A 27,393-nucleotide genomic window follows, 5' to 3' on the forward strand; every position below is an offset into this window, starting at 1 on the left:
TTCATCAGAAGGATTTAGATATTGTCTAACAATCATAGATAGGTACACCAAGTGGCCCGAGGCTTTTCCTTTAAAAGAAATTACTGCGGAGACTGTGGCAAAGGTGTTGTATGAGGGTTGGATTTGTAGGTTCGGTTGTCCCCTTAGGCTTACAAGTGACCAAGGTCGACAATTCGAAAGTAATTTATTTAAGCAGCTTATGTTATTAATGGGAATACAAAAGTAGCGGACCACCCCATATCATCCACAGAGCAACGGTGCAGTAGAGCGTTGGCATAGATCTTTAAAAGCAGCGCTTATGGCTCGTTTAAATTGTAATTCATGGGTTGATGAACTAGCAACAGTATTGTTAGGGTTACGCACAACTGTTAAATTAGACACAGGCGTAACTTCAGCTCAAATGATTTATGGCAGTAATATAAGGCTGCCTGGTGATTTTTATGACACAAGTAATATAAAACCGTGTGACGAACATAGTTATGTCGATAAATTGAGGTCGATTATACACAGTATGAAACCGGTACCTAGAATTAATAAATTACCGTGTAAAATGTTCATTCATAAAGATTTAATTGATTGCGAATATGTATTTTTAAGAAATGACACCGTACGGAAACCATTACAGCCGCCGTATGATGGGCCATATCGTGTCATTAGTAGAAAGGATAAAACTTTTAAAATTCAATTAATGGACAGACAACTTAACGTTTCAGTAGATAGGTTAAAACCTGCATACGTTTTACCTGATGATAATAATATTGTGACTAAGTTCACAGGTAAGTCTGTTAATATGAGTGATAGTAAAATTAATGATTCGCTACATACAAAAAAGGTAATTAAAAAGGTAACGTTTGAGACAGACAAATCCAGCTGTAAAAATTATGTTACACGATCAGGGCGAATACGAAAAACGCCAAGTAAATTTATGTTTTAATCATGTACATAGCCATTGTTATTGCAACCATGCAAAGTTGCAAATTGTATGTTGTTGTTTTAGGTCACGTAATTCTTTGAATTTAAAGAATGGTTATATTGAAATATTTTATTCAACATTTTTATTTTCAAACTATATACAACTAAATATATTATACATTTTATACAATTATTTTTCTATATACAATATTTTACAATTTTACTATGGGATTAAATCAAACCAAGGAAAGTGTTGTCTAACGAAAGTATTTCCAATGTTTCAAAGCTGGAAAATAAAATTAATATATTTGGAATCATAATAATTTTCATTGCAGTTATATTAACTATTTTTGTTTGTTGTGTTTCGAAACAACAGTGTATTAAAGTTGCTAGTAATTGGTTTAAAAAAGAAGTTATGAGTACTACTAGCTTATCTGTTCCTGAAATCAAGGTGGAAAGAATGGGAAAAGGAATTAAATAAAGTTGTGTATTAACAAACGTGTAAGTTATATTTCTTTGTGTGTTATTAAAATTTTAATGTCATGACGTTTCATATATTGCATTGTTATTGTATCTATCGTCATAGTGTAAGAGACGGGAACAATTTTAATTATATTTTCGTATTAATTGTGAATGATTTTATTTGCATGTTAATGTACTAGGTACATGATACCTTAATATTATACATTGCGTATTTTTTTTATTAATAATGTTACTTTACATTATAATGTTTGTGTGTATGTAATGTTATGTTGTTCGATCGTAGGACTTTATTAGATTGTATTGTTGGCAAATGGCCGCAATGATGCCAAGAGAGGACATCATAACGTTATATCAAACACCATGGCTGCAGACTAGTAATTTTTATATGTTAAGTATCTTTTTTAAAATAAATGTTCGTGTGTTTATAAAAATGTTTCACCGACTCCTGAACTAATCTTGTATTATGTTTCACATTGTTATTTTTTGTCTGTCAGCAGAATTGTTAGGGTTCGTTGTGCGAGTTAGTAATCTAAATAAAGATAATTTAATTTGATTTTGTTTAAAAATGTTCCACATTTTTTTTGAAAAGGGGGGAATATTGTAGGTGCTGTGCTGACGCAGGATTTTCGGCCGCGTCGCACAGTCACATAGCGTCGCCCCTCAGTTGTCCCATAGCTCGCGCCACCGACCCACGTTTTGTAGTTAGTGAATATAAATAATAAGTTTTTGTGTAATTTAGAAGAAATATAAAATTTAATTGGCCGCTATCTTTAATTTCATCTCCCTACACACAGCTACACTAAAAATTGCTTCTAGAAATAAACCGTAACGAGCTAACTAAAAATAAAATATTTTTTTCATATTATACAAACTTATTCTAAACTTACGTCTAGCTTGAAGTTAACATATTGTTAGAATATATTTTTCACATTTCACGAGAATTTATATGAAAAATATATTGAGAAATAATGACTTCCTCTGTCATGTGGATTGTATGAAACGGAAGATTCTGGCTGAATAAAAATATGCACATATCTATATAAAGATATGTAGAAATATATAAATAAAACTTGTGTTATTTTGTAGCGACTATGGAAAATATTTTTAACATATAAAAGTTTATACGATAGCTAATAATTTGAGATTGTCCTTTCTGAAACGGTTTGGGCAATTTTGACGACAATTTCAATAAATAAAATCCTACTATGTAATGTAATAAACGCGAAAGTTTGTATGGATGTATGGATGTTTGTTACTCTTTCACGTAAAAACTACTGAACCGATTACAATGAAATTTAGCACACATATAGAAGGTAACTTGGATTAACACATAGGATAGTTTTTATCTCGGAAATCTCACGGGAACGGGAACTATGCGGGTTTTCCTTTGCAAACGCGGGCGAAGCCGCGGGCGGAAATCTAGTTACCTAAATAAGTTTCTCTTTCACACAAATACTACTGAACCAATTACAATGAAAATTTGCACACAAGAACGGGAACTATGCAGGTTTTGACTGACCGGTTGGCTTGGTTGGTGTGACCCTGCCTTCCAAGCCAGAGGTTGTGGGTTCGATTCCCACCCGGGGCAAATATTTGTGTGATGATGTTTGCTCTGTTAATTATCTATATAAGCATTAATTTAAAATTATAAATGTATGTTTATCAGCCATCTGGTTTCCATAACACAAGCGAAAAGCTTAGTAGATCGTGCCAAGTGTGAAAATCTTCCGTAAATATTTATTTATTTATTATTTTCTTTGAAAACGCGGGCGAAGGCGCGGGCGGTAAGCTAGTATATTATAAACTTATATGTATTGTTAACCTTTCGTTAAATAAATACTGTTTGTAGTTACAAGTGAACGCAGTGCGGAAACATTGTTGACATAATTATAGAGATCGATAGAACGTGTGCATGTTCGAGCTTGATTTCTGAACTAGTGTTAAGTTTATAATTATGTACAGGATTATATTATTGTGTAGGACCCAGGGGCGTAGCTACCGCCGCGCCGTATCAGCCGTATCAATTATACGGGGCCCCCATGCCAAGTTACATACTAAAAACTTCCCAAATTTTTTTTTCAGAAATGACAAAAGTCAAAAAAAGCAATTTTCTGGCCTCCTGTGTCTATATTTAATTTGAATTGTTTGTAAAAAATTTGGAATAAGTGACAGATAGATAATTATGATGAATAATTTATATATTTCTTTTAATTTTATGCAAATATTTTTTTTTTTCTTTTGTGAGAAATCTTTACCCTTCCTAAGGGCCCCCAAACAAATTTTAATACGGGGCCCCGTCAAGGCACGCTACGCTTCTGGTAGGACCTGGAGGTTAAGTACTTTAAATACTGAAAAGAACTAAAGATTAAAAAATATATACTTAACTACCTACTTCTTATTTTTATTCCAATCCAAAAAATGTGAAACACTTTTTAACATTTCATTCATATCTATACTATTAGGTATTATAAAGAGTAAAGGTTTGTATGTATGTATGTATGGTTTTCACGAATAAACTACTGAACCGATTACAATGAAATTTAGCACACATATAGAGGGTAACTTGGATAGGTATCCCGGAAATCCCACGGGAATGGGAACTATGCGGGTTTTCCTTTGAAAACGCGGGCGAAGCCGTAGGCGAAAATCTAGTGTTTTATAAAATGCATTAATGCTGTAAAAAATGATGAGAAAGATTATATTTTTTGTTTGATGCTATTTAACTCAAAAACAACTCGACCGAGTATACAAATACTTAAACCATTACTAAGCTGCATCCTTACGCAACAACGTTGGCTATATTGTATTCCCTTTTCACTCAAGGCAACAAAAGCTAAGCTTTACAAATAATAAAAACAAGCGAAGTAGCGACAAGGAGCTAGTTAAAAAATACAGTGTCTTATTAAACAGTAAACATATTACTATCTTTCCCGCGCTCGCGGATTCGCCCGCTCTGTCTAAAACCTAATCTATACTAATATTATAAAGCTGAAGAGTTTGTTTGTTTGTTTGAACGCGCTAATCTCGGGAACTACTGATTCGATTTGACAAATTCTTTCGGTGTTAGATAGCCCATTTATCGAGGAAGGTTATAGGCTATCATCACGCTACGAGCATCAAGAGTGGAGCCACGGGGGTGAAACCGCGCGGAGCAGCTAGTAAATTATATACTAAAACATTTCTCTATCTAGATATATAAAAAAAATCCGTTGCAAACATTGAGTTAATATGTACTAATGGTTGCATAGTTTTTAAGATACAAGACACACAGACGTAAAGCGACTTTGTTATATAGAGTGATTATCTTGCTCCCAAAACGCGAGAGCAAGTGAGATCACTTCTGCGAAATTACAGCTTTTACTGAACAAAGTCATTTGTTGTTTTATGAGTTTTAACTGCTGTATAATGGTGCACGGTGAAACCATTTGTGTGTGTTATTTTCTATTTTTACATAAGATAAATCATTAATTATTATCATAAATGCGAAAATGTGTTTGTCTTTCTTTCACTTAGTAACGGAATGGTTTGAAAAATACATTTATTTTAATGGTATACCGCACAGAAAAAAATGAAAACAGATTTGATGGTATGATTTTTGTGTCAGAAGTTAGGAGATAGAAAGCGGCTGCTTTTACCGCGATGAAATCATTCACGTGGGATTTTACTTTGACCACCCGGGCAAAGTCACGGCCACAGCCAGTAATTCATTAAACGAAAAGTATATTAATAAAAGAACAAAAACCTAAATGAATAATTTATTTCAGATTTTCATTTAAATCGCATTTACAAACATCCATCACTTTAATGTTCTCTCATCTCTGGATAAAAGTTTTCAAGAATATTAAACTAAAAAATATGCGTCAAACTTTACTTTTACTTATAAAAAAATGTGTGCGTGTACTAGTGTACACACGTACAATTCTTTATGACCTTATTTTTCAAAAAATAATTTACTACTTTTAAGCAACTTTACAGAAATACGTCGAATCACGCGTGGTAGGGATAAGAAAAAATGGCGCGTATCGGAAAAATGTCACGCGTAACGAAAAAATGTTATACCTACTATATTTTTTTCTAACCCCGATAAAGAAGTTTCACTTCAATAACCCGTGTTTCGCGTAATTAAGACAGTAAGGAATGAATCATGAAAAGTTCATTTTTTCGTAGAGCCGCACATGTTACAAGTTAAAAATATTGTTAAACACAAACTGAAAAACACGCATATTGTATTGTCACCGATCCTTGATAAGTATACAAAGTTTGAATTAAATCTGAGGATCTAAATCGAATCTTAGGAGTGCGTGTTAAAAATGAAAATATATTTAATAGAGTCGCTCTTTCTTTAGTTTCTAACCGACTTCAAAAAAAAGGAGGAGGTTATCAATTCGGCCGGTATATTTTTTTTTTTTATGTATGTACACCGATTACTCCGAGGTTTCTAAACCGATTTACGTGATTTTTTTTTGTTCGATGCGGGATGGTGTCGAATTGTTCCCATAAAAATTTTATTCGGATAGGCCCAGTAGTTTTTAAATTTTGCAAGTGCAAGTTTGAAGTCGGTTGTTTTTAACGCAGTTATCACTTGTTTAACTATATAATATAATTATATTTAAAAAACTAAAATCAAAACAATGATGTTTCTAGGAATTTATTATTAAATATAATTGTAAGTGCGGGTTGCCTTCCAAGAATTGATATATAGACACAATTATAACGCGTGTAAAAAGGAGAAAATAGCATGAAATATCGCATTATATTTTTTAGACAACGCGGGCGAAGCCGCGGAAAGCTAGTGATCTATATTATACAAAATATATTATTTACACACAACAGCAAACACAGCCTTCCAAATTAGGTAAAAATACTTCAGGATAACCTTCAGTCCACTAAAACTAAATTAACTTAACGAGGCTAAGAAACATTGAACAAAAGGTTGTCCTACAAATAATTATTTGTACTTTTCTTACGAACGAGACGTCTAAATAAATTAGACTGATCGTTCATCACGCACAAAGGAAATTATTTATTTTCGCAACAACACTAACATTAGCAAAGTATACCTAAATAGGTATAAACCTATTTAGGTATACTTTGCTAATGTTAGTGTTTGTCTCAAAGATAGATTCGGATGGATGTAGTCCATTAGTCCTACTAATATTATATTATGCTCCCTACTTCATCATCACGACATAGTATAAAACAAAGTCGCTTTCTCTGTCCCTGTCCCTATGTATGCTTAAATCTTTAAAACTACGCAACGGATTTTGATGCGGTTTTTTTTAATAGATAGAGTGATTCTCGAGGAAGGTATATAATTTATTAGGTTTTAGACAAAGCGGGCGAAGCCGCGGGCAGAAATCTACTAATATAATAAATGCGAAAGTTTGGGAGGATGTGTGTGTGTTTGTTACTCTTTCACGCAAACACTACTGAACCGATTACAATGAAATTTAGCACACATAAGTTCTATTCAAATTGTATGGTATGTAACTGAACGAGACAATCTCTACAACAATCCATACTAATATTATAAATGCGAAACTAACTCTGTCTGTCTGTCTGTTACTCAATCACGCCTTAACCACTGAACGAATTTGCATGAAATTTGGTAGAGAGATATTTTGATACCCGAGAAAGGACATAGGCTACTTTTTACCCCGGGAAATAGGATAGGTTTTATCCCGGAAATCCCACGGGAACGGGAACCATGCGGGTTTTTCTTTGACTGCGCGGGCGAAGCTGCGGGTGGAAAGCTAGTATAAAATATATTTTTGTATACAAATGAATATTCGTGTTTATTCCCTAAGGGTGGACTGTCGCTTGGTCAATATTGTATTTTGTGAATGTAACCAATTTTGTATATTATAACTTGATAATTGAAGTTGGTAGTTATTGTTCTTTGTAAAACTCTATATTCTCTTCAATCTATACTAATACTAGCTTACCGCCCGCGGCTTCGCTCGCTTTCTCTAAAACGATTTGAGATTTAAACTATCCTATCTCTCAAGTTGGATCGAACTGCACATGGTGTGTGAATTTTATTATAATCGGTTAAGTGGTTTAGGAGTCCATTGAGGACAAACATTGTGACACGAGATTTACCGACATATATATTAAGAAGATTATAAAGCTGAAGAGTTTGTTTGTTTGAACGCGCTAATCTCGGGAACTACTGGTCCGTTTTAAAAATTTCTTCCGGTGTTAGATAGCCCATTTATCGAGGTAGGCTATATATATTATCACGCTCAGACCAACAGGAGCGGAGCAATGAGGGGAAAACATATTTCCCCATAATTTTCGTGAACAAGTTAATTTTATCCAATATTGTAACACAAGTGGCCCTTATTTTCTTTTGAGCACTAGGTACTAATTAGTTGAATGGGGTCATAAAATACTTGATATTTCACTTTTATGTGAATATAAAAGTTAGGTACCTATCATAATATTAAATTTACCTAGCTATTTGCAATTGAAGTCTTCCAAAAGGATTTTATAGTGTAATTATTTGAAAAATTCATTATGTATTGATTATTATTAGAGTTCCGTATACAAAATATGGTAAAACGGAATCGTATTACTAATTACTAAGCCTCCGCTGTCTGTCTGTCTGTCTTCAGGTTGTATCACATAAACCGTGTTAGCTAGAAAGCTGAAATTTTCACAAATGATGTATGTCCGTTGCCGCCATAACAAAAAAATATTTGTACGCTGAAAAGTGTTCGAAAATATCTATATATAGGTATTTAAAAATGAAACCCGTTTTCCTTGGTCACGGCATTACGCGTGAACGGGTGGACCGATTTCGATAATTCTTTTTTTTATAATATTCCTTGAAGTACGAGGATGGTTCTTATGGAGAGAAAACGTAAACATGTACCACGGGCGAAGCCGGGGCGGACCGCTATTTATTAATAAATCGCGTTTAAAATCGGTTAAATGTATAATACTCGCATAGAAACTTTTTTTTTTAAATTGACTGGCCGGTTGGCTTGGTTGGTGGTGGCCCTGCCTTCCAAGTCACTGGTCGTGGGTTCGATTCCCACTCGGGGCAAATATTTGTGTGATGAACATAGATGTTTGCTCTGTGTCTGGGTGTTAATAATTATCTATATAAGTATTTATTTAAAATTATTTATGTATGTTTATCAGCCATCTGGTTTCCATAACACAAGCGAAAGCTTAGTATAGGATCGGATCGTGCCGTGTGTGAATATAGTCCCGAAATATTTATTTATTTTATTTATAATAGAAACATAATAATATGCACAATAAAATCTTTCTTACTTTAATTACCTTTTAAGAAAGATATTATCATTAAAGATAACACCACAGTATTGCAATATTATTTCCATAATACTTTAAATTTAAAACTTTCTTAATTATCTTTACTTACCCATGTTTAAGTCCGACGTGTTGACGGCTGTCTTGACTTTCAAATTTAAAAGTTTATCACTTTTCACTTCGCAATATAGTCACTTTCACTGAATAAACAAAATTATGTTATTTGTAAGTGTTTTTGAGAAAATAAAATTTTTAATTAAATAAAATTATGTTAATGAAATAGAAATAAAAAAGGCAAGGGCAAAGTAAGTATCGATCGATTTACAAATTAATTTTCTCCAATTTCTTTCAAAAAACGAAAATGTATACATCTTTAGTTTATTATTATTATTCAAATGTATTGCAATAAAAACTATTACTTTATTATACAGGGTGTCCCACTATCGGTATACTATAGTAGAGCCATTATAGGCAACATTTGACAGTTTAACAAAATTCAACAACGTAACCTAGTAACGACGACGTAGAATAACATGATATTTCGTTTTGTTAGAACTGCACGTTTGCTTAACTTTTTTAAATTACGATTACATATTTATAATAATATTGATAAGTAATTTTAAGATTTCATTTTACTGATAAACCATTCTAAACATGATAAACAATTTCTGAATTGAAGAACTGACGTCGCTACAATTTTGTGTCAATAAACCTTTTTTCTTTTTAAATACCAGAGATGTTACTCTAAAAATCGAAATCTGACATCTAGAATCGAATGCATTGATTACTTGTGAATAAAAATCATCATAAATTAATAAATTCGATTGACAAATGTTTCAAATCCGTATCGATTAATTCACTTTAATCGATGTTTTTATGCAAGTTACATCTCTTCGAAGATAAAATTGATAGACGTCAAATGTTGCCTATTAAATTGGCTCGACTATAAGCGCGAAGGGACTTGTAGTTTTGCATACAGTGATCCCGTTAAAAATACATAAACAACAAAATTACATTAGAAAAAATTTGTTAAATTTTTTATGAAAATCCATGTTTTCTTCTCTAGCTTCGCGCATCCGGCATATACTGCTTCGCTAATGTGAGCATTTCGTCTATGAAAACATAATCTTAAACGATAGCTCACGTGCTGGTGGCAAAGTTGGGCGGGTTGCTTGTTATGGGTGTGCCTACACATAGAGTTTTAAGAATTCATCTATTTGAAAAAAAACCGCGTCTGGAATTTTATAAGTATTTTTACCTAGCGTATGCAAAACTATAACCTCCTTTGAGCTTAGTAGGTATACCAACAGTGGGACACCCTGTATACTATAAGCAATATAACAATTCATTCGTCAATTATTATCTACTCATATCAATTAAACAGGAAGTTGTTATTAATTTTTATTTTCAATAAAGGATACTAAATAGTAAATACCAAAAAATTCACATTTATAAAAAAAGCGTGTATTAAGCACACGTGTCAGAAACGTTTTCAGCAAGATTCAAAGGTACAAAAAACGTACTCCATGAGGTGACGATATTGCCATGACGCGACCTTGAAATTTTACTCCTAACGCGGCTAAAGAAGGTTCCTTTCAAAAATAATATTATATAGTTGATCGCCCCGGCTTCGTCCGTAGCTTTTTTTGTAAGTTTCATCAAAATTATCAGTCATTGTTTTGTAATAAATTAGGTCGAGTTTTGAAATTATGAAGTTTTCGCTTAGCAACATGCCGATTTATTTTTTATTATTTACTACTACTTCAAGCCCCGGCTTAACAAAGTCGCTATCTCTATCCCTATGTCCCTATGTATGCTTAAATTTTGAAAATTACGCAACGGCTTTTGATGCGGTTTTTTTTAATAGATAGAGTTATTCTAGAGGAAGCATTAAGTAGGAAACATTATAATTTATTAGGTTATAGATGAAGCAGGCGAAGCCGCAGGCGGAAAGCTAGTGTATCTATAAAACAAAGTCGCATTCCACTGTTTGTGTGTACTGTGTAATGTGTATGCTTAGATCTTTAAAATTACGCAACAGATTTTGATGGGGTTATTCTTAAAAGACAGTGATTCTTGACGAAGGTCTTTCAGCCATTAGATAGTGTGGTTTTCGAGGAAAGCTATATGTTTAGTGTATAATTTATTATGTTTTCAAAATTGCGGACAAAGCCGCGGGTGGAAAGCTAGTTGTATTTTTTATTTACTCTACTACTCTATATTAATTTAACTCACAAAAAATTATCAGCAATAAACGCTTTAATAAAATCTATCCCTACATTAGTAACAGATAGACAAACACACAAACAGATGAAATAGAGCAATATACCATTGGAATATTGCCAGATTCACTTACATTGAAACGCAATATCCAAGCTTTTGACTAATTGCAATTACTTATTAAGTTAATGTGATTGCTTGACTAGCTGGAACATGCGGTTTTGTCCGCATTCAATGATTACAAAGAGAAATATGGAAAAAATTTTTTGTACACCATATAGGACAATTTAAAACACTTAATAACTTATCAATGATTTTGGAAATTCTTGAATTATCACTACATAGTATAAAACAAAGTCGCTTTCTCTGTCCCTATGTCCCTTTGTATGCTTAATTAATCTTTAAAACTACGCAACGGGTTTTGATGCGGTTTTTTTTTCAAGTTCAATTCAAGAGGAAGGTTTTAGTATATAAATTATTAGGTTTTAGACAAAGCGGGCGAAACCGCGGGCGGTAAGCTAGTCTACTACAAAAGTAAATTATTTCTCAATAGCATAACAGTTACTACCTATAAGATTTTTTAAATAAATACAGAAAAATTTTATAATATATATAATTATCTTTACTAATGTTATAAAGTTGAAGGTTCATACGCTAATATCAGGAACTACTGGTCCGATTTGTAAAATTCTTTTGGTGTTAGAGTTCCCATTTATCGTGGAAGGCTATAATAGGCTATATTAAATCATCACACTCAGACTAACAGAAGCGGAAAAATGCGGGTGAAACCGCGGGGAAAAGCTAGTTATACTATATAGCTAGCTTTTTATACAAGAATATGCTCAAAAACCATACCCAACACAGTTACTAAAACAAAAAGTAACCAGTAACACAATATCAAATAAAACATAATAAAAATGGCGCAAAGGAAAATATTTCACAAGATTTGTCGCAAGAGATAAATTAAATAGAGCAATTACTGTCACAAGCTGTTGCGCCGTACGGACGGACAGTTTTATATATAATTACTGTTGTAATAGGCAAATATTATAATCTGTATTTTGGTTATTGTATAGTCTGCATGGTATCACTGTAAACTGCAATTGTCTTTGCCTTCCTCCTGTCTCTGTGGTTCGTGGTGTAATGTCGTGTGCGCACAATGTAGTTTGTAATAAAGTATTATAAAAATAAAGATAATTTATCAGCATCCACAAGTTGTGTTTCAATATACAATTATTTCAACAATTACTACTCTAGTAAAGATACTATTTCTAACAAAAAATAAACCGCTTTTAGAGTAAAAATGAAGTAGAGTAGGTGCTTTATGATTTAACTAGCTGTGCTCCGCGGTTTTACCCGCATTGCTCCGCTCCAGTTGGTCTTAGCGTGATGATATAATAGCCTATAGTCTTCCTCAATAAATTGGCTATCTAACACTGAAAGTATTTTTCAAATCGGACCAGTAGCTCCTGAGATTGGCGCGTTCAAACAAACAAACAAACAAACTCTTCAGCTTTATAATATTAGAATAGATTAAATTTAGTTTTTCTCTGCAAACAAAAACATTTTTGAATATCACAATTTTTCAGTTAGATTGCCTTCTTTCATTTTTCATCTGAGTTCTTCAATACAGGTTAATTAATTATTTTTAAACACTGTAGAGTTTAAATAAGACCACAAACCCAAAAAAACTATGACAACGCCATTTCTCATTAGACAGCTAAAAAAATAATTAAAAAATACCTCTTTGCTACCTCTCGACCCAGTTACCTTACTAAATGGTGAAGCATGTGCCTGAACTTTTTACACTTTAACAATTTATATCCTGCCATATTTTCTGTAAATTCTATTATCCAGAAGGATAGTAGTATACTTATTTTGTACAATAATAAGTAGTACAGAATACTACTTTCTATTAACTATCCTACTTTTTGAATATTCTTTAGGAATTAAACGAAGCGGGCGAAACCGCGGTCGGAAAGCTAGTACTATCACTACATAGTATAAAACAAAGTAGCTTTCTCTGTCCCTATGTATGCTTAAATCTTTAAAACTACCCAACGGATTTTGATACGGTTTTTTAATAGATAAGAGTGATTCAAGAGGAAGGTTTTAGTATATAATTTATTAGGTTTTAGGCAAAGCGGGCGAAGCCGCGGGCGGTAAGCTAGTGTAATACTAAAACTGTTCAATCCTAGCTTTACCATTCCGCATTTCCGCTTGCAATAAAATTCATTCCTTCCAATCGGAAATGAATGTTCGCGTGGAATTCCGGAATCACGATATTGGCGGAATCGTGGCTCAGTGGTTGGAACAATGGAAGTATTTAGTTTTCTAAGATTGGAATGTGTAAAATTAAATAGATTTTGTTGATTTTTCTTTTGTAGAACTACCTTTTAAACTTCATTGAGCTTTTTATTAAGCTATTGCATAGCTTCTATCGCGGGCCTTGAGCGCGGGGAACGAATCGAGAAATTCCGTAACGAAAAAACCTCACGCTCCCCACTCCGACGGGCGGAGGTGTGGCTTGAAGGCATATAGCATGCAATAGCTTTACCGCGGCAGTCCCCGAGTGCCACACGTCGTTTTTTTTCAGTCTGTCAGCTCTTTCCCATTACCTTCAAAACTTGCCTGGAAGGGATCACTACTAAGTGGTAAGACCGTCGAATAAACTGTTTCTTGTTATATTTTTGCTGTAGTAAAGCGTAAACAAATAAAAAGATTTTTGAACGATTTGATTGTTTGATTTTAATAACCGCGCGGTTAGCCGCCCCCGCGGTTAGCCGCTAGTGCGTAAGGGCACTTATACTTACTTATATTATACACTAGTTGTGCCCCGCGATTTTACCCGCAGTGCTCCGCTCCTGTTGGTCTAGCCTGTAGCCTTCCTCGATAAAGGGGCGATTTGTACAACAATTTTACATGTACATTTTAGGTGTAAATTTTTTATTATTTTGAACTTTAAGTCGGTTAAAAGTTAAAGCAACCAAATGGCACATCACAAAGTTAAACAAACAAACAGACCGTATGTTTGGCCGTCCCTATCTATAGATATATAATGAGGTCCATTTAATACAATTACTTTATTTTGAGCTGAATTTTATACGCCTTTTACATCTTTAAAATTTTATTCTATGCTATTTCTCTTAGAATAAGACTAATTTAAAAATAATACGAAGCGGAAGAGTTTGTTCGTTTGTTTGCATGTTTGAATAAATAAATAAATAAACGTTTATTGTCAACATAACACAAATACACCAGAGCATAAGATTTTACACAATATAAACACACACACACATAATATACACACATTAAATTTATCATCAATAAGTAAGTAAGGTACTGGGCATTTTAATGTTGACAAAAGGGACCAACTCAGTATTCGGCACGAATGGTAATAAAACCATTCGTGCCACTGATTTTCAGTGGCCCCTAATGACACTTGGAGTTGACAATTACGAAATACAAAAAATAATATTAATAATAAAAAACGAAATTAAAACAAAAACAAAAATTAAACAAATAAAACACGACATTAACAATACTTGCAATTAAAATAGTAACAGAAATGAGAAAAAAAAATACATTAAAACAGCCAAATAAAAATAAAAAAAGGTCTAAAAGCAAACAAAAGCTTTTAAAACGTACAAAAAATAAAATAACAATAAACAAACAGAGCATAGCATATTAAAATAAACTAACTGGAACTTATATTTTATGAAAATTAAACACACAATTATCTATATGAAAAAGGAACTAAGGAATTACTTTCAGTGCCACCAAGGTCTTCAAGAAGCTGAGATCAATAAGTAATTACGATATTTTATACGGAAGTTTTCTTTAGTGCGCAATTGGCGCAGTGGTGGTGGAAGATTATTCCAACACATGGTGGCACTGTAGCGGAAACTACCCCTGACCTGAACGCTGCGGAATGGTGTCTAGGAATGGCTAGTTTTTGGAATGCAGATCTTGTTTAGAATACATCTCAGGAATCGCCGCGCTAGTCCGATTTGAAAAGTTATGTCACTGTTAGATGGTCAGTGCATCTATACCTAATAATTAGATAAATCATCACGCTAAGATCAAGAGGAGCGGAGCAATGCGGATAAAACCGCGGGGCATAGCTAGTTCAAAATATTTATTCAAATGGCTATAAACTTATTTTATTAATACAGATACCTACTAATTAATCTATGCATATTTTATGCAATAAATGAATTATTTATTTATCTTTGTATTTATTATTCCGTTTTTAATGAAATCCTTACGCGAAAAAAGCCGCGGATAAAAGCTAGTTGCACAAAAACAATATGGCCGCTTCCAATATTTCAATATTAAAATTGCTCCACAAGTATTCGTTATTTTTCAATTAAAACATTTCGGCCATTGCGTTACGTATTCCGTAATTAAAACTTTAGCTTCGAATGGTAATAATTTATGAAAAGTTAATACCAAATGCGTTGATTGGAATACGAATGCTCCATTTTAATGATTGTGTGATTGGCATTGTAACTCACGAACGGATGGATAAATTTGAGTACGGTTTTTTTATTATTTGAAAGTTCAGTAGATATGTATGTAAGTAAAGTTGAGATGTTTTTCGCTAATTTTTGAAAATCGTTTTGAAGATATTCACCTCTCATTGGAACTAGAATTCAAAGACAATGTTGTGACTGACAATTATATATTATTTACTAGCGGTCCGCCCCGGCTTCGCCTGTGGTACATATTTCGCAATAAAAGGTAGCCTATGTCCTTTCTCGGATATCAAAATATATCTTAACCAAATTTCATGCAAATTGGTTCAGTAGATAAGGCGTGATTGAGTAACAGACAGACAGACAGAGTTACTTTCACATTTATAATATTAGTATGGATTTGCATTAGTATTTTCTAAAGCAATGATGTATGATGCTTTTAATATAATATATATTTTTTATGTTTATTAACTCTACAAAACCTATACTCAACATAATTATGATTATTTTTTTTTTGCTTTTTTGAATAAATTTGATAAAGATCGATCAATTATTGAAATTTGAATTAAATTGAAATGAAAAAGTGCGTATTTCATTATATTATAGTCCACTATCACATAAAAATTGCTGAACAGAATGTCTCAAAATTAAGTATTAAAATATAGCTTAAGGTCCGCAATATCTTTGAAACTACTTTATTCCCTAACTAGCTGCGCCCCGCGGTTTCACCCGTCTGGCTCCGCTCTTGTTTGTCTTAGCGTGATGATATATTTATAGCCTTTAGCCTTCCTTGATGAATTGGCTATCTAACGCTGAAATATTTTTTAAATCGAACCAGAAGTTCCTGAGATTAGCGCGTTCAAACAAACAAACCTTTTAGCTTTATATTATTTGTATAGATATAAGTCAAAACCAAAGTCTGAAACTTGTATCAATATAATATATTCAACTTAAGTAGTTCAAGTAACTTAAATAAACTCTAATTAACGAAAGTTAAGTTAACAGAACATTTAATTTACAAATTATGTATTGAATATAAATTCTAAAGCTTTTCAATTCGTAAAGTATTCATTTTAATTTCTATTTAAAATTGTTAAGCCATTTAAAGTATGAAAAACTTTAATTTAAATGAAGTGAAGATAAATCAACCATTCGTTTCAATTATATTGACATACTAGTTCTTAGTTCGACTTTGCTTGCAAATACAGTATGTTATTTAGAAATTAAAAACTTTTTAATAGCTTTAATAGCGATTTCTTCATCCTACTAATATTATAAATGCGAAAGTTTGTATGTTTGGTTGTTACTCCTTGACGCAAAAACTGCTGAACCGATTTTCATCAAATTTGGCACACACATATAGAGTCATTTCGGATTTTTTAAAATTATATTTCTATGTCTAATTTGGATTAACACATAACTATAGTTTTTATCCTGAAAATCTCACGAAAACGGGAACTATGCGGGTTTTCATAGAAAGAAAAGAAAAGATTAATGAGAAAGAATTTAAATCCTTAATTTCCACTACGTAGAGTCATGTAGAGTCCGCGAATTCGCTCATGTTACATTTTTGTTTTTATATAATATTATGTAAAACTAAATTGTAATATTGACATGATTTTAAATGAGCAACTATGGAGTTTCTCGCTGGTTCTTCTCCATAGATGTTAAAAATATGTAATGACGATTCAAAAGTGCTTCTAGAAGAAGTCTAATTTGAATAAATAACCTAATTCCATACAAGTCCTATCAGCTGTTTTAACATGAAGCAGCAACAAAAATACAATCTCACAAATTTTCATGCATATGTAGGTGCTGTGCTGACGCAGGATTTTCGGCCGCGTCGCACAGTCACATAGCGTCGCCCCTCAGTTGTCCCATAGCTCGCGCCACCGACCCACGTTTTGTAGTTAGTGAATATAAATAGTATATTTTTGTGTAATTTAGAAGAAATATAAAATTTAATTGGCAGCTATCTTTAATTTCATCTCCCTACACACAGCTACACTAAATTGGTGACCCCGACGTGATCTCGCCCGACGTGATCTCGACCGGCGTGATATATCGACGTGAGTGTGTAGTAGGGAGAATAAATATTCAAAATTAATATATAAATATATATATACGGACAACTCAAGAAGAAACTACAGGGCGGTGGCAGCGGTAAAATTTAAATAACTAAATAAAATTTAATAACACATAAAAGTACATATAAAAATTAAATATCACCATGGAACCGGTTAAAGAAGAATTTGCAAGTTTATCGTCAGTCTCCATTACGTCCCGCATCCCAGATTTTTGGAAGAAATCGCCGAAAATATGGTTTATTCAAACGGAGGCAGTTTTAACGCCACAGAAAATGTCAGATGAAGCGAAATACCAAATAGTAATTTCTAAATTAACGCCAGAAGTCATCGAGCAAGTCACGGACATTTTAATTAGCCCGCCGGAGACAGGAAAATATGAAAAGTTAAAAAGAAGATTATTACAAATTTTTGAAGAATCGGAAGATCGACAAATAAAAAAATTAATTGGCGAAATGGAATTGGGTGATCAAAAACCGTCACAATTAATGAGGAAAATGCAAGATTTGGCGCGTGGACGAGTAACAACAGAAACACTTCTAGTTTTATGGCAAAATTTATTACCGCCGGCAATAAGAGCTGTGTTAGCCGTATCCGAGAGTAAAAGTGAAGATATTTTGGCATCAATAGCAGATAAAGTTATGGAGAGCATGACACCCTTAAACTCGGTATCAGCAGTTCAACAGTCCAGTTTAAGCAACAGTCCAGAAAATATTTTGATTGGTGAGATAGAAAAATTAAATAATCGACTGAGAAGATTGGAAACAAGAAATAATACATCAAATTTTAGAACGAGGTCACGATCCAGGTCAAGAGGTAGATTACAACGTAATCAAAGGCATAATCCCAATTGGCTTTGTAAATACCATTACAAATATAAAAACAAAGCGATGAAATGTGTGAAACCGTGCAACTGGAAAACCTAGTCAGCGTGAGAAACCAGCGGAAAACTAGCATCGGTGCAGCCAGCGACGGGTGCCTGCGACCGAGTCTACAGAAATAACCGTCTCAGTGTTTTGGACAGAAATTCAGGACTAAACTTTTTAGTTGATAGTGGTGCAAATGTGTCCGTCATCCCGCGTAGTGTGGTGTATGGTAAGGTTTATGCAGAAGGTAATAAATATAAATTATTTGCTGCTAACGGAACGGAAATTAAAACATATGGTATTCATTTTTTGTCTCTAGATTTGGGTCTGAGACGACCGTTCCGTTGGATTTTTATATTAGCGGATGTAAAGCAACCAATTATTGGTGCGGATTTCTTAGCTAATCATAAATTATTAATTGATTTAAACGGACGTAGATTGATTGATCAAGTAACTAATTTGAGTACTAAGGGAAATATCTCAAATTCTACTGTGCCCACTTTAAAAACAATTATGGAATGTCCATATTCCGATTTATTGAATAAATTCCCTGATTTAACTAAACCTATTTCTTACAAAGAGACGCCAAAACACGATGTTTGTCACTATATCGAGACGACAGGACCGCCGGTGCATGCGAGAGCGAGGCAGCTTCCTCCTGACAGGTACGTAAAGGCTAAAAATGAATTTATTGTTATGCAAGAGTTAGGGATTTGTAGACCGAGTAGTAGTCCTTGGGCAAGTCCACTACATATAGTTCCCAAAAAAGATGGTAATATTAGGCCTTGCGGTGATTATAGACGTTTAAATGCAATTACGAAACCAGATCGTTATCCAGTACCACGTTTACATGATTTTACATATATTTTGGGTAATAAGAAAATTTTCTCTAAATTAGATATTAATAGAGCCTATAATTCTGTGCCTGTTGCAGAAAATGACATAAAAAAGACAGCAGTTATTACACCTTTTGGTTTATTTGAATTTATGCGTATGCCATTTGGTTTGCGAAATGCTGCGCAAACTTTCCAACGTTTCATGCAAGAAACAGTTTTAAAAGGTTTAGATTTCTTATTTATTTATATCGATGACGTCATTATCAGTTCAGAATCAGAAAGTCAGCATAGAGAACATTTAGAGCAAGTTTTTGATCGTTTTAATCAATTCGGTATAACTATCAATTTTTCAAAATGTAGTTTTGGTCAGCAAAAATTAGAGTTTTTAGGTTATGAAGTTTCTACCGAAGGCATTAAGCCGCTCGAAGACAAGGTTAAAGCAATTTTAGATTTTCCTAAGCCTAGTACTATAGAAGAACTTAGAAGATTTTTAGGCATGTTAAATTTTTATAGATCTCATATTCCGCACTCGGCTGAACATCAGTCAGAGTTAAATAAATATCTTGGTAGTGCGAAACGGAAAGACAAAAGTAAAATTAATTGGAATAAATTAGCAGAGCAAGATTTTGAACAATGTAAGATCGATTTGAAAAATGCAGTTTTGTTGACATATCCTTCCTTAGATTCTCCATTGTCTCTTATGACTGACGCTTCAGATACGTGTATAGGTGCAGTTTTACAACAAAAAATTAACAATATTTGGCAACCTTTAGGATATTTTTCACGTAAACTTACGGAAGCTCAGCGTAAATATAGTACCTACGATAGAGAATTGTTAGCGATATATTTATCAATTATTCATTTTCGCAACATGGTTGAAGGGCGCGAATTAATAGTTTATACAGATCATAAACCGCTTTGTTTTGCATTTAGTAAAATAGGTACAAATAGGGAAACTGCTCGAAGAACTAGGCAAATTATGTTTATTAGTGAGTTTTGTACAGATATTCGTCATGTAACAGGTAGGGAAAATATAGTCGCTGACACGTTATCGAGAATTGAAACAATAACATGTCCCACCGTGTTAGATTTCGCAGAACTCGCCCGAGCGCAGGAAACGGATGAACAACTTGCAGAAATGCGACACCGGTCAAACGTAAACAGTCAATTTACACTTAAGCGTGTTGCAATGTTTGATTGTAATAAACAAATTTATTGTGAAACATCCACAGATAGAATTCGACCATATTTACCTAAACAATTTCGACGTTTAGCTTTTGATGCTGTGCATAATTTAAGTCACCCGGGTATTAGAGCCACAAAGAAATTAGTAACAGATAGATATTTTTGGCCAGAAATGAATAAGGATATAGGAATTTGGTCTAAAACATGTATTAAGTGCCAAAGAGCTAAAGTCTCAAAACATACTGTATCCGATTTAGGAAGTTTTCAAGGCTCGAGCCGTTTTGAGCATATACATATTGATCTTGTAGGGCCATTGCCAATTTCATCAGAAGGGTTTAGATATTGTCTAACAATCATAGATAGGTACACCAAGTGGCCCGAGGCTTTTCCTTTAAAAGAAATTACTGCGGAGACTGTGGCAAAGGTGTTGTATGAGGGTTGGATTTGTAGGTTCGGTTGTCCCCTTAGGCTTACAAGTGACCAAGGTCGACAATTCGAAAGTAATTTATTTAAGCAGCTTATGTTATTAATGGGAATACAAAAGTTGCGGACCACCCCATATCATCCACAGAGCAACGGTGCAGTAGAGCGTTGGCATAGATCTTTAAAAGCAGCGCTTATGGCTCGTTTAAATTGTAATTCATGGGTTGATGAACTAGCAACAGTATTGTTAGGGTTACGCACAACTGTTAAATTAGACACAGGCGTAACTGCAGCTCAAATGATTTATGGCAGTAATATAAGGCTGCCTGGTGATTTTTATGACACAAGTAATATAAAACCGTGTGACGAACATAGTTATGTTGATAAATTGAGGTCGATTATAGACAGTATGAAACCGGTACCTAGAATTAATAAATTACCGTGTAAAATGTTCATTCATAAAGATTTAATTGATTGCGAATATGTATTTTTAAGAAATGACACCGTACGGAAACCATTACAACCGCCGTATGATGGGCCATATCGTGTCATTAGTAGAAAGGATAAAACTTTTAAAATTCAATTAATGGACAGACAACTTAACGTTTCAGTAGATAGGTTAAAACCTGCATACGTTTTACCTGATGATAATAATATTGTAACTAAGTTCACAGGTAAGTCTGTTAATATGAGTGATAGTAAAATTAATGATTCGCTACATACAAAAAAGGTAATTAAAAAGGTAACGTTTGAGACAGACAAATCCAGCTGTAAAAATTATGTTACACGATCAGGGCGAATACGAAAAACGCCAAGTAAATTTATGTTTTAATCATGTACATAGCCATTGTTATTGCAATCATGCAAAGTTGCAAATTGTATGTTGTTGTTTTAGGTCACGTAATTCTTTGAATTTAAAGAATGGTTATATTTAAATATTTTATTCAACATTTTTATTTTCAAACTATATACAACTAAATATATACATTTTATACAATTATTTTTCTATATACAATATTTTACAATTTTACAATGGGATTAAATCAAACCAAGGAAAGTGTTGTCATTAACGAAAGTATTTCCAATGTTTCAAAGCTGGAAAATAAAATTAATATATTTGGAATCATAATAATTTTCATTGCAGTTATATTAACTATTTTTGTTTGTTGTGTTTTGAAACAACAGTGTATTAAAGTTGCTAGTAATTGGTTTAAAAAAGAAGTTATGAGTACTATAACTAGCTTAACTGTTCCTGAAATCAAGGTGGAAAGAACACGAGAATTAAATAAAGTTGTGTATTAACAAACATGTAAGTTATATTTCTTTGTGTGTTATTAAAATTTTAATGTCATGACGTTTCAAATATTGCATTGTTATTGTATCTATCGTCATAGTGTAAGAGACGGGAACAATTTTAATTATATTTTCGTATTAATTGTGAATGATTTTATTTGCATGTTAATGTACTAGGTACATGATACCTTAATATTATACATTGCGTATTTTTTTATTAATAATGTTACTTTACATTATAATGTTTGTGTGTATGTAATGTTATGTTGTTCGATCGTAGGACTTTATTAGATTGTATTGTTGGCAAATGGCCGCAATGATGCCAAGAGAGGACATCATAACGTTATATCAAACACCATGGCTGCAGACTAGTAATTTTTATATTATGTTAAGTATCTTTTTTAAAATAAATGTTCGTGTGTTTATAAAAATGTGTCACCGACTCCTGAACTAATCTTGTATTATGTTTCACATTGTTATTTTTTGTCTGTCAGCAGAATTGTTAGGGTTCGTTGTTGCGAGTTAGTAATCTAAATAAAGATAATTTAATTTGATTTTGTTTAAAAATGTTCCACATTTTTTTTTTTGAAAAGGGGGGAATATTGTAGGTGCTGTGCTGACGCAGGATTTTCGGCCGCGTCGCACAGTCACATAGCGTCGCCCCTCAGTTGTCCCATAGCTCGCGCCACCGACCCACGTTTTGTAGTTAGTGAATATAAATAGTATATTTTTGTGTAATTTAGAAGAAATATAAAATTTAATTGGCAGCTATCTTTAATTTCATCTCCCTACACACAGCTACACTGAACATATAAAATACTAGCTGTGCTCCGCGGCTTTACCCGCATTGCTCCTATTGGTCTTAGCGTGAGTCTTAGTCTTAGTCTTCCTCGATGAATAGACTATATCATGCATTTAGATCAAACGAACGTTGAACTAGCTGCTAGAGCAAGAGCAAGAGCATTCTTTTGTGATCTTTTAGTGTCAACGAAAACTCGTATTCAGTGTTGTTCAGTATTAGGACATTGCATAGAATATTTTCGAACACACTAAGAACAACGAAAGAATGCTCTACGCCTGTTTACAATAAAACAAATTGAGATTTTGGGGTTAGAATGAGCATTCGCTCGTTTGATGTAAATGCACCGTAAGATTCTTATACATATTTATTTAACAATTTTATGTACCATTACAAATTTTAATACCTAATATGAAAAGAAAGATTAATGCGTTCAAACTAATAAACAAAATTTTCAACTTTATATTTTTTGAAGTGAAACTTCTTTATCGGGGTTGAAAAAAATTGAGTGTAACATTTTTTCGTTACGCGTGACATTTTTCCGTTACGCGCCATCTTTTTCTTATCCGTATCACGCGTGATTCGACGTATTTCTGTAAAGTTGCATATTAATAGTAAATTATTTTTTGAAAAATAAGGTCATAAAGAAGTTTCACTTCTTACGTGTGTACACTAGTACACACACACATTTTTAATATTACGTAATTTGCAATGAAAGCAAAGCATTTTCAATATTTAAAATCCTCGATTTATTAAAATAACTGAAAAGGCTATGAAATAAGAAATGTTTGGTATGAAGAGAAATCCGTCTATATTAAAAACTCGGGTAGGGTTCGTACGATTTCAATTTTATTTAACTAGCTTTTATCCCGTGGTTTTACTCGCATTATTAACTTATATTTTATTTATAAAGTACATAAGTACATAAAAATTTTGTAACTCTTTCAAACAATTTCTTTTTTATAAATTGCTAAAGTATGTGAACCAATTTTGATGAGATTCTTTCTTGTTTTCTAATAAAGATTTGATCGTTTGTTTGTCTTTTGCAATTATTTAACTCAAAAACTACTGAACTGATTTTTATTTAACTTTTTCAATTAAGAAAAGACAATTTTGTAGAGTAACATAGGATATTTTAATGTTCCCTAATCAATACAGGCGAAGTCGAACAATTTACTAGTCTAAACTATAAAAATAAATCGCAAAATGTGTTGTGAAGCGAGCTCGAGAACGGCTGATCCGATTTCTTTAATGGTATTTTTATAATATTCCTTCAAGTACGAGGATGGTTTTAATGGAGAGAAAACGTAAACATGTACCACGGGCGAAGCTGGGGCGGACCACTAGTTACCAGAATATTTGCCATTGTAAAAAGATACTAGTACTAGATACCACCCCAAGATTATTGCGTTCATAGTTTTTTTGAAGTAATCAAAATTTTATGTATATTTATAACTAGCTGCTCCGCGCGATTTCACCCCTGTTGGTCGTAGTGTGATGATATATAGCCTATAACCTTCCTCGATAAATGGGCTATCTAACACTGAAAGAATTTTTCAAATCGAATCAGTAGTTCCCGAAATTAGCGCGTTCAAACAAACAAACAAACCCTTCAGCTTTATAATATTAGTTTAGATTAGGAGAATATACATATATCGATTAGGTTGCCAGTCAAAGTTTGGCCGCAAGCATGTTTAATTAAATTTATACTAATCGATTTTTTGGAAAAAAATTCCGTTCACTTGTTAGTTAGTCTACATCACGGTAAATTACATTTCACTACTTCTATACTTCTTCTATATATTATGTTATCTTTTACTTATCTGTCAGTTAAAATGATGTATGAAAATTTACATCCAAAAGTGTCAAATATGCTATCAGGGTTATTATCTGCAAGGAGTAGAATAGGCTCTAACACTTGTACGAAAGAAAGGATAACTCAATAACTGACGCTATATTTTATATGAAAAAATGTGAAAATTAGGACATCTATTTGTCTGTTTCTTTGATACTGCTTTGTAAATTTCGATAAAAATTCGCATTGCGATAGATATCCTTGAGGATAAATAGCATTAGTAAATACTTTTGTAGTTGTTTTAAATTGTATTTTAGCCGCCCCTTACATGGTAGAGTTGATTAACATGTGTTACTAGAAAAATCGTTTCAAATGACTGGAATTATCGATTTCGATTGTAATAAATACTTCAAATTATCCATAATTATTATGTATGGAACAGTCATATTATATAGTCTTCTATCACATAATTCCTATTCAAATGAGTCAAATGTCATAACTAACTGCACCTGCATAGGACCTATGGATCGATACATATCAATAAGGAAACTAAAAATATAAATAAAACGCAATATATGTGAAAAATATCGAAATAAGTGCATAAATTCAAATGTAGAGGTGTATGACTTATTGTTATATGTGTGTTACCAGGCCTTATTTATTGTGTTTATGTTAGAATCGCGTGAAACAGGTGGTTGTAACGTGCGCAAGAGGAACACACGACCGCGCGTCACGACAGCTCGCGCTCGACTGAGGTACCCTGGCTGCTGCACGGGAATATGAGAGCGCGCATGCGTACTACCCTCATCTTATTTCTATAATCTAATTTGAACCTTAAGGCATAGGTGTAAAGTAGGTTATTGTTTGTGCACACAAAAGGTCCTTAAATTCGAATGCCTTTGTAATAGCTTTAGAAGCAATTCGAAGTTGTATTATAATAGAATTTAGCTCCAATTTTCATTAAAGTATATTATAAAGGTTTTGAAATAGAAAGCTACAAGGGCGTATGTGATGTTTGAAGTACGGTAATTTGAACTCTATCTCATACAATTAGGATTCTTTATTAATTATTTACAACAGCTAGAGAAAAGAATTTAAGTGACGAGGCTAATAAATGAAACTGCTATATTGTATTTACGATTTTATATCTTTATTAAATGGTAATAAAGGCTAATATTGTTTAAAATGAACATGTAATTTACACCCTTTTTATTATATTATTGTTGAAAGTGTGAGACGCATTGGCGCCTTTTATATACACAAAACTAAATTTGCTACAATAGAGATCGATGTCGATTAGTCTAGTTGTTCAAATAACTTCATTATGAAATGTATTTTACTGTAATAGTAAAGATATCATTTAATGGGTTTGGCTGTTGGGATATCTGGAACAATAGGGCCGAAGTTGATTAGGTTTTCGTTTAAAAGCCTGCTCTATGGAAGGTAATATTCGGAAATTTTAACTTAATGTTCATACTGATTAATTAATTAATATTTTTATATTAATCAGTATGAACTCTAATCTCTAGAAACTGGGTTATAAAATAGATGTACTCTAATTATAAGTTAGGACAAAAATATTAATCTCTTAATAGCTCTACAGAGCATAATTTCACAGTTTTTAGAGCACCTAGTTTTTTTATGTTTTAATTACTGAACTTTTTAAATGAATTGTTAATTAAATTGGTGTCAAGTAGCTTACTTTTGTGTCGTACTTTCCAGAATAAAATTAAAATTTAATTTTTATTTGATTCGGTACTTTGGAGATTTTTCTTTATTCACCTGTGTTTGTACTAGATTTCCGCCCGCGTCTTCGCCCGCGTTTTCAAAGAATAACCCGCAATAATAATAAATAAAGTTCATGTGTCTTATTCAGAGCTTTCAGCTATCTACATACCAAATGTCATTGTAATCGGTTCAGCAGTATTTGCGTGAAGGAGTAACAAACATCCATACATTTTCACAAACTTTCGCATTTATAATATTAGTAGGAAGTACGTTTAACCCATAAGTTGTGACGTCAGCAGTTCTAAACAATCCCATTCAATATGGAACAACCATATTTGCAAATAACCGCTGAGTCAACGTCAGTCAGTAATTTATCATCATACATTAGCTGAGCCTTAATGTTTATTTTCTTATACATATTTTCACGCATTTTGTGTATTTACTTATACCAACGTTAAAAGGGATGGTTTATATTCGCCTTTTTTGGCTGGTAGCGATTTCAAATACATAGCGCTTAAATAATATAATTTTACTTTTGAGTAGGTACCAGTTAATTTTTTTGTTTGAAAAATATATTTTTTTTATTTTTTGTAAAGGTATGTTTCACTGATTTTCTTCTGTGCAATAAAGAAATACTTAAAAATACTTTGTAAAAATATTTTAACGGTACAAAAATCTCTACTCTCTCTTGACTAGCTTTCTGCCTTCGTATTAAAGACTAGCTGTTCCCCGCGATTCCGCGCTGTTGGTCTTAGCGTGATGATATATAGCCTTCCTCGATAAATGAGCTATCTAACATCGAAAGAATTTATCAAATCGGACCAGTAGTTCCTGAGATTAGCGCGTTGAAACAAACAAACTCTTTATAATATTAGTATAGATTTGCTTTCTACACGTGGCTTCGCCTGCATACACTAACATAGTGTGACATCATTCATGAATCTCATTTCAAGTATTAATTTTAGTACAGAAATCAAACTATACCATCTTATACCTTCCAATTTCACCAA

The 27,393-nt window shown here is 32.9% G+C and overlaps 2 protein-coding genes and 1 long non-coding RNA gene across 3 annotated transcripts in view; 2 read left to right on the forward strand and 1 right to left on the reverse strand.

Annotated features, from left to right (window-relative positions):
- The window catches only part of LOC123704740 (Kv channel-interacting protein 4-like), a 56,718-nt gene extending 31,350 nt beyond the window's left edge, over positions 1 to 25,368 (reverse strand). The window contains exons 1-2 of the mRNA XM_045653191.1: positions 25,304 to 25,368; positions 8,789 to 8,876 (exon numbers count right to left, since the gene is read on the reverse strand). Coding sequence (XP_045509147.1) covers positions 8,789 to 8,792 — 4 coding nt within the window. The 5' untranslated portion in view covers positions 8,793 to 8,876; positions 25,304 to 25,368. The remainder of the gene's footprint in view (positions 1 to 8,788; positions 8,877 to 25,303) is intronic.
- Positions 1,389 to 17,345, forward strand: LOC123704741. Its single transcript, XR_006753167.1, has 2 exons — positions 1,389 to 1,999; positions 17,187 to 17,345. It is a non-coding gene; the product is annotated as an uncharacterized LOC123704741 (long non-coding RNA).
- On the forward strand, positions 17,605 to 18,384 carry LOC123704500. The gene has a single exon (XM_045652880.1). The coding sequence runs from the start codon at positions 17,605 to 17,607 to the stop codon at positions 18,382 to 18,384; it is 780 nt and encodes a 259-aa protein (XP_045508836.1).
- Positions 25,369 to 27,393: the final 2,025 nt, after the last annotated feature.

This window comes from Colias croceus, chromosome 30 (assembly GCF_905220415.1).
Source record: "Colias croceus chromosome 30, ilColCroc2.1".
NCBI classification, from domain to species: domain Eukaryota; kingdom Metazoa; phylum Arthropoda; class Insecta; order Lepidoptera; family Pieridae; genus Colias; species Colias croceus.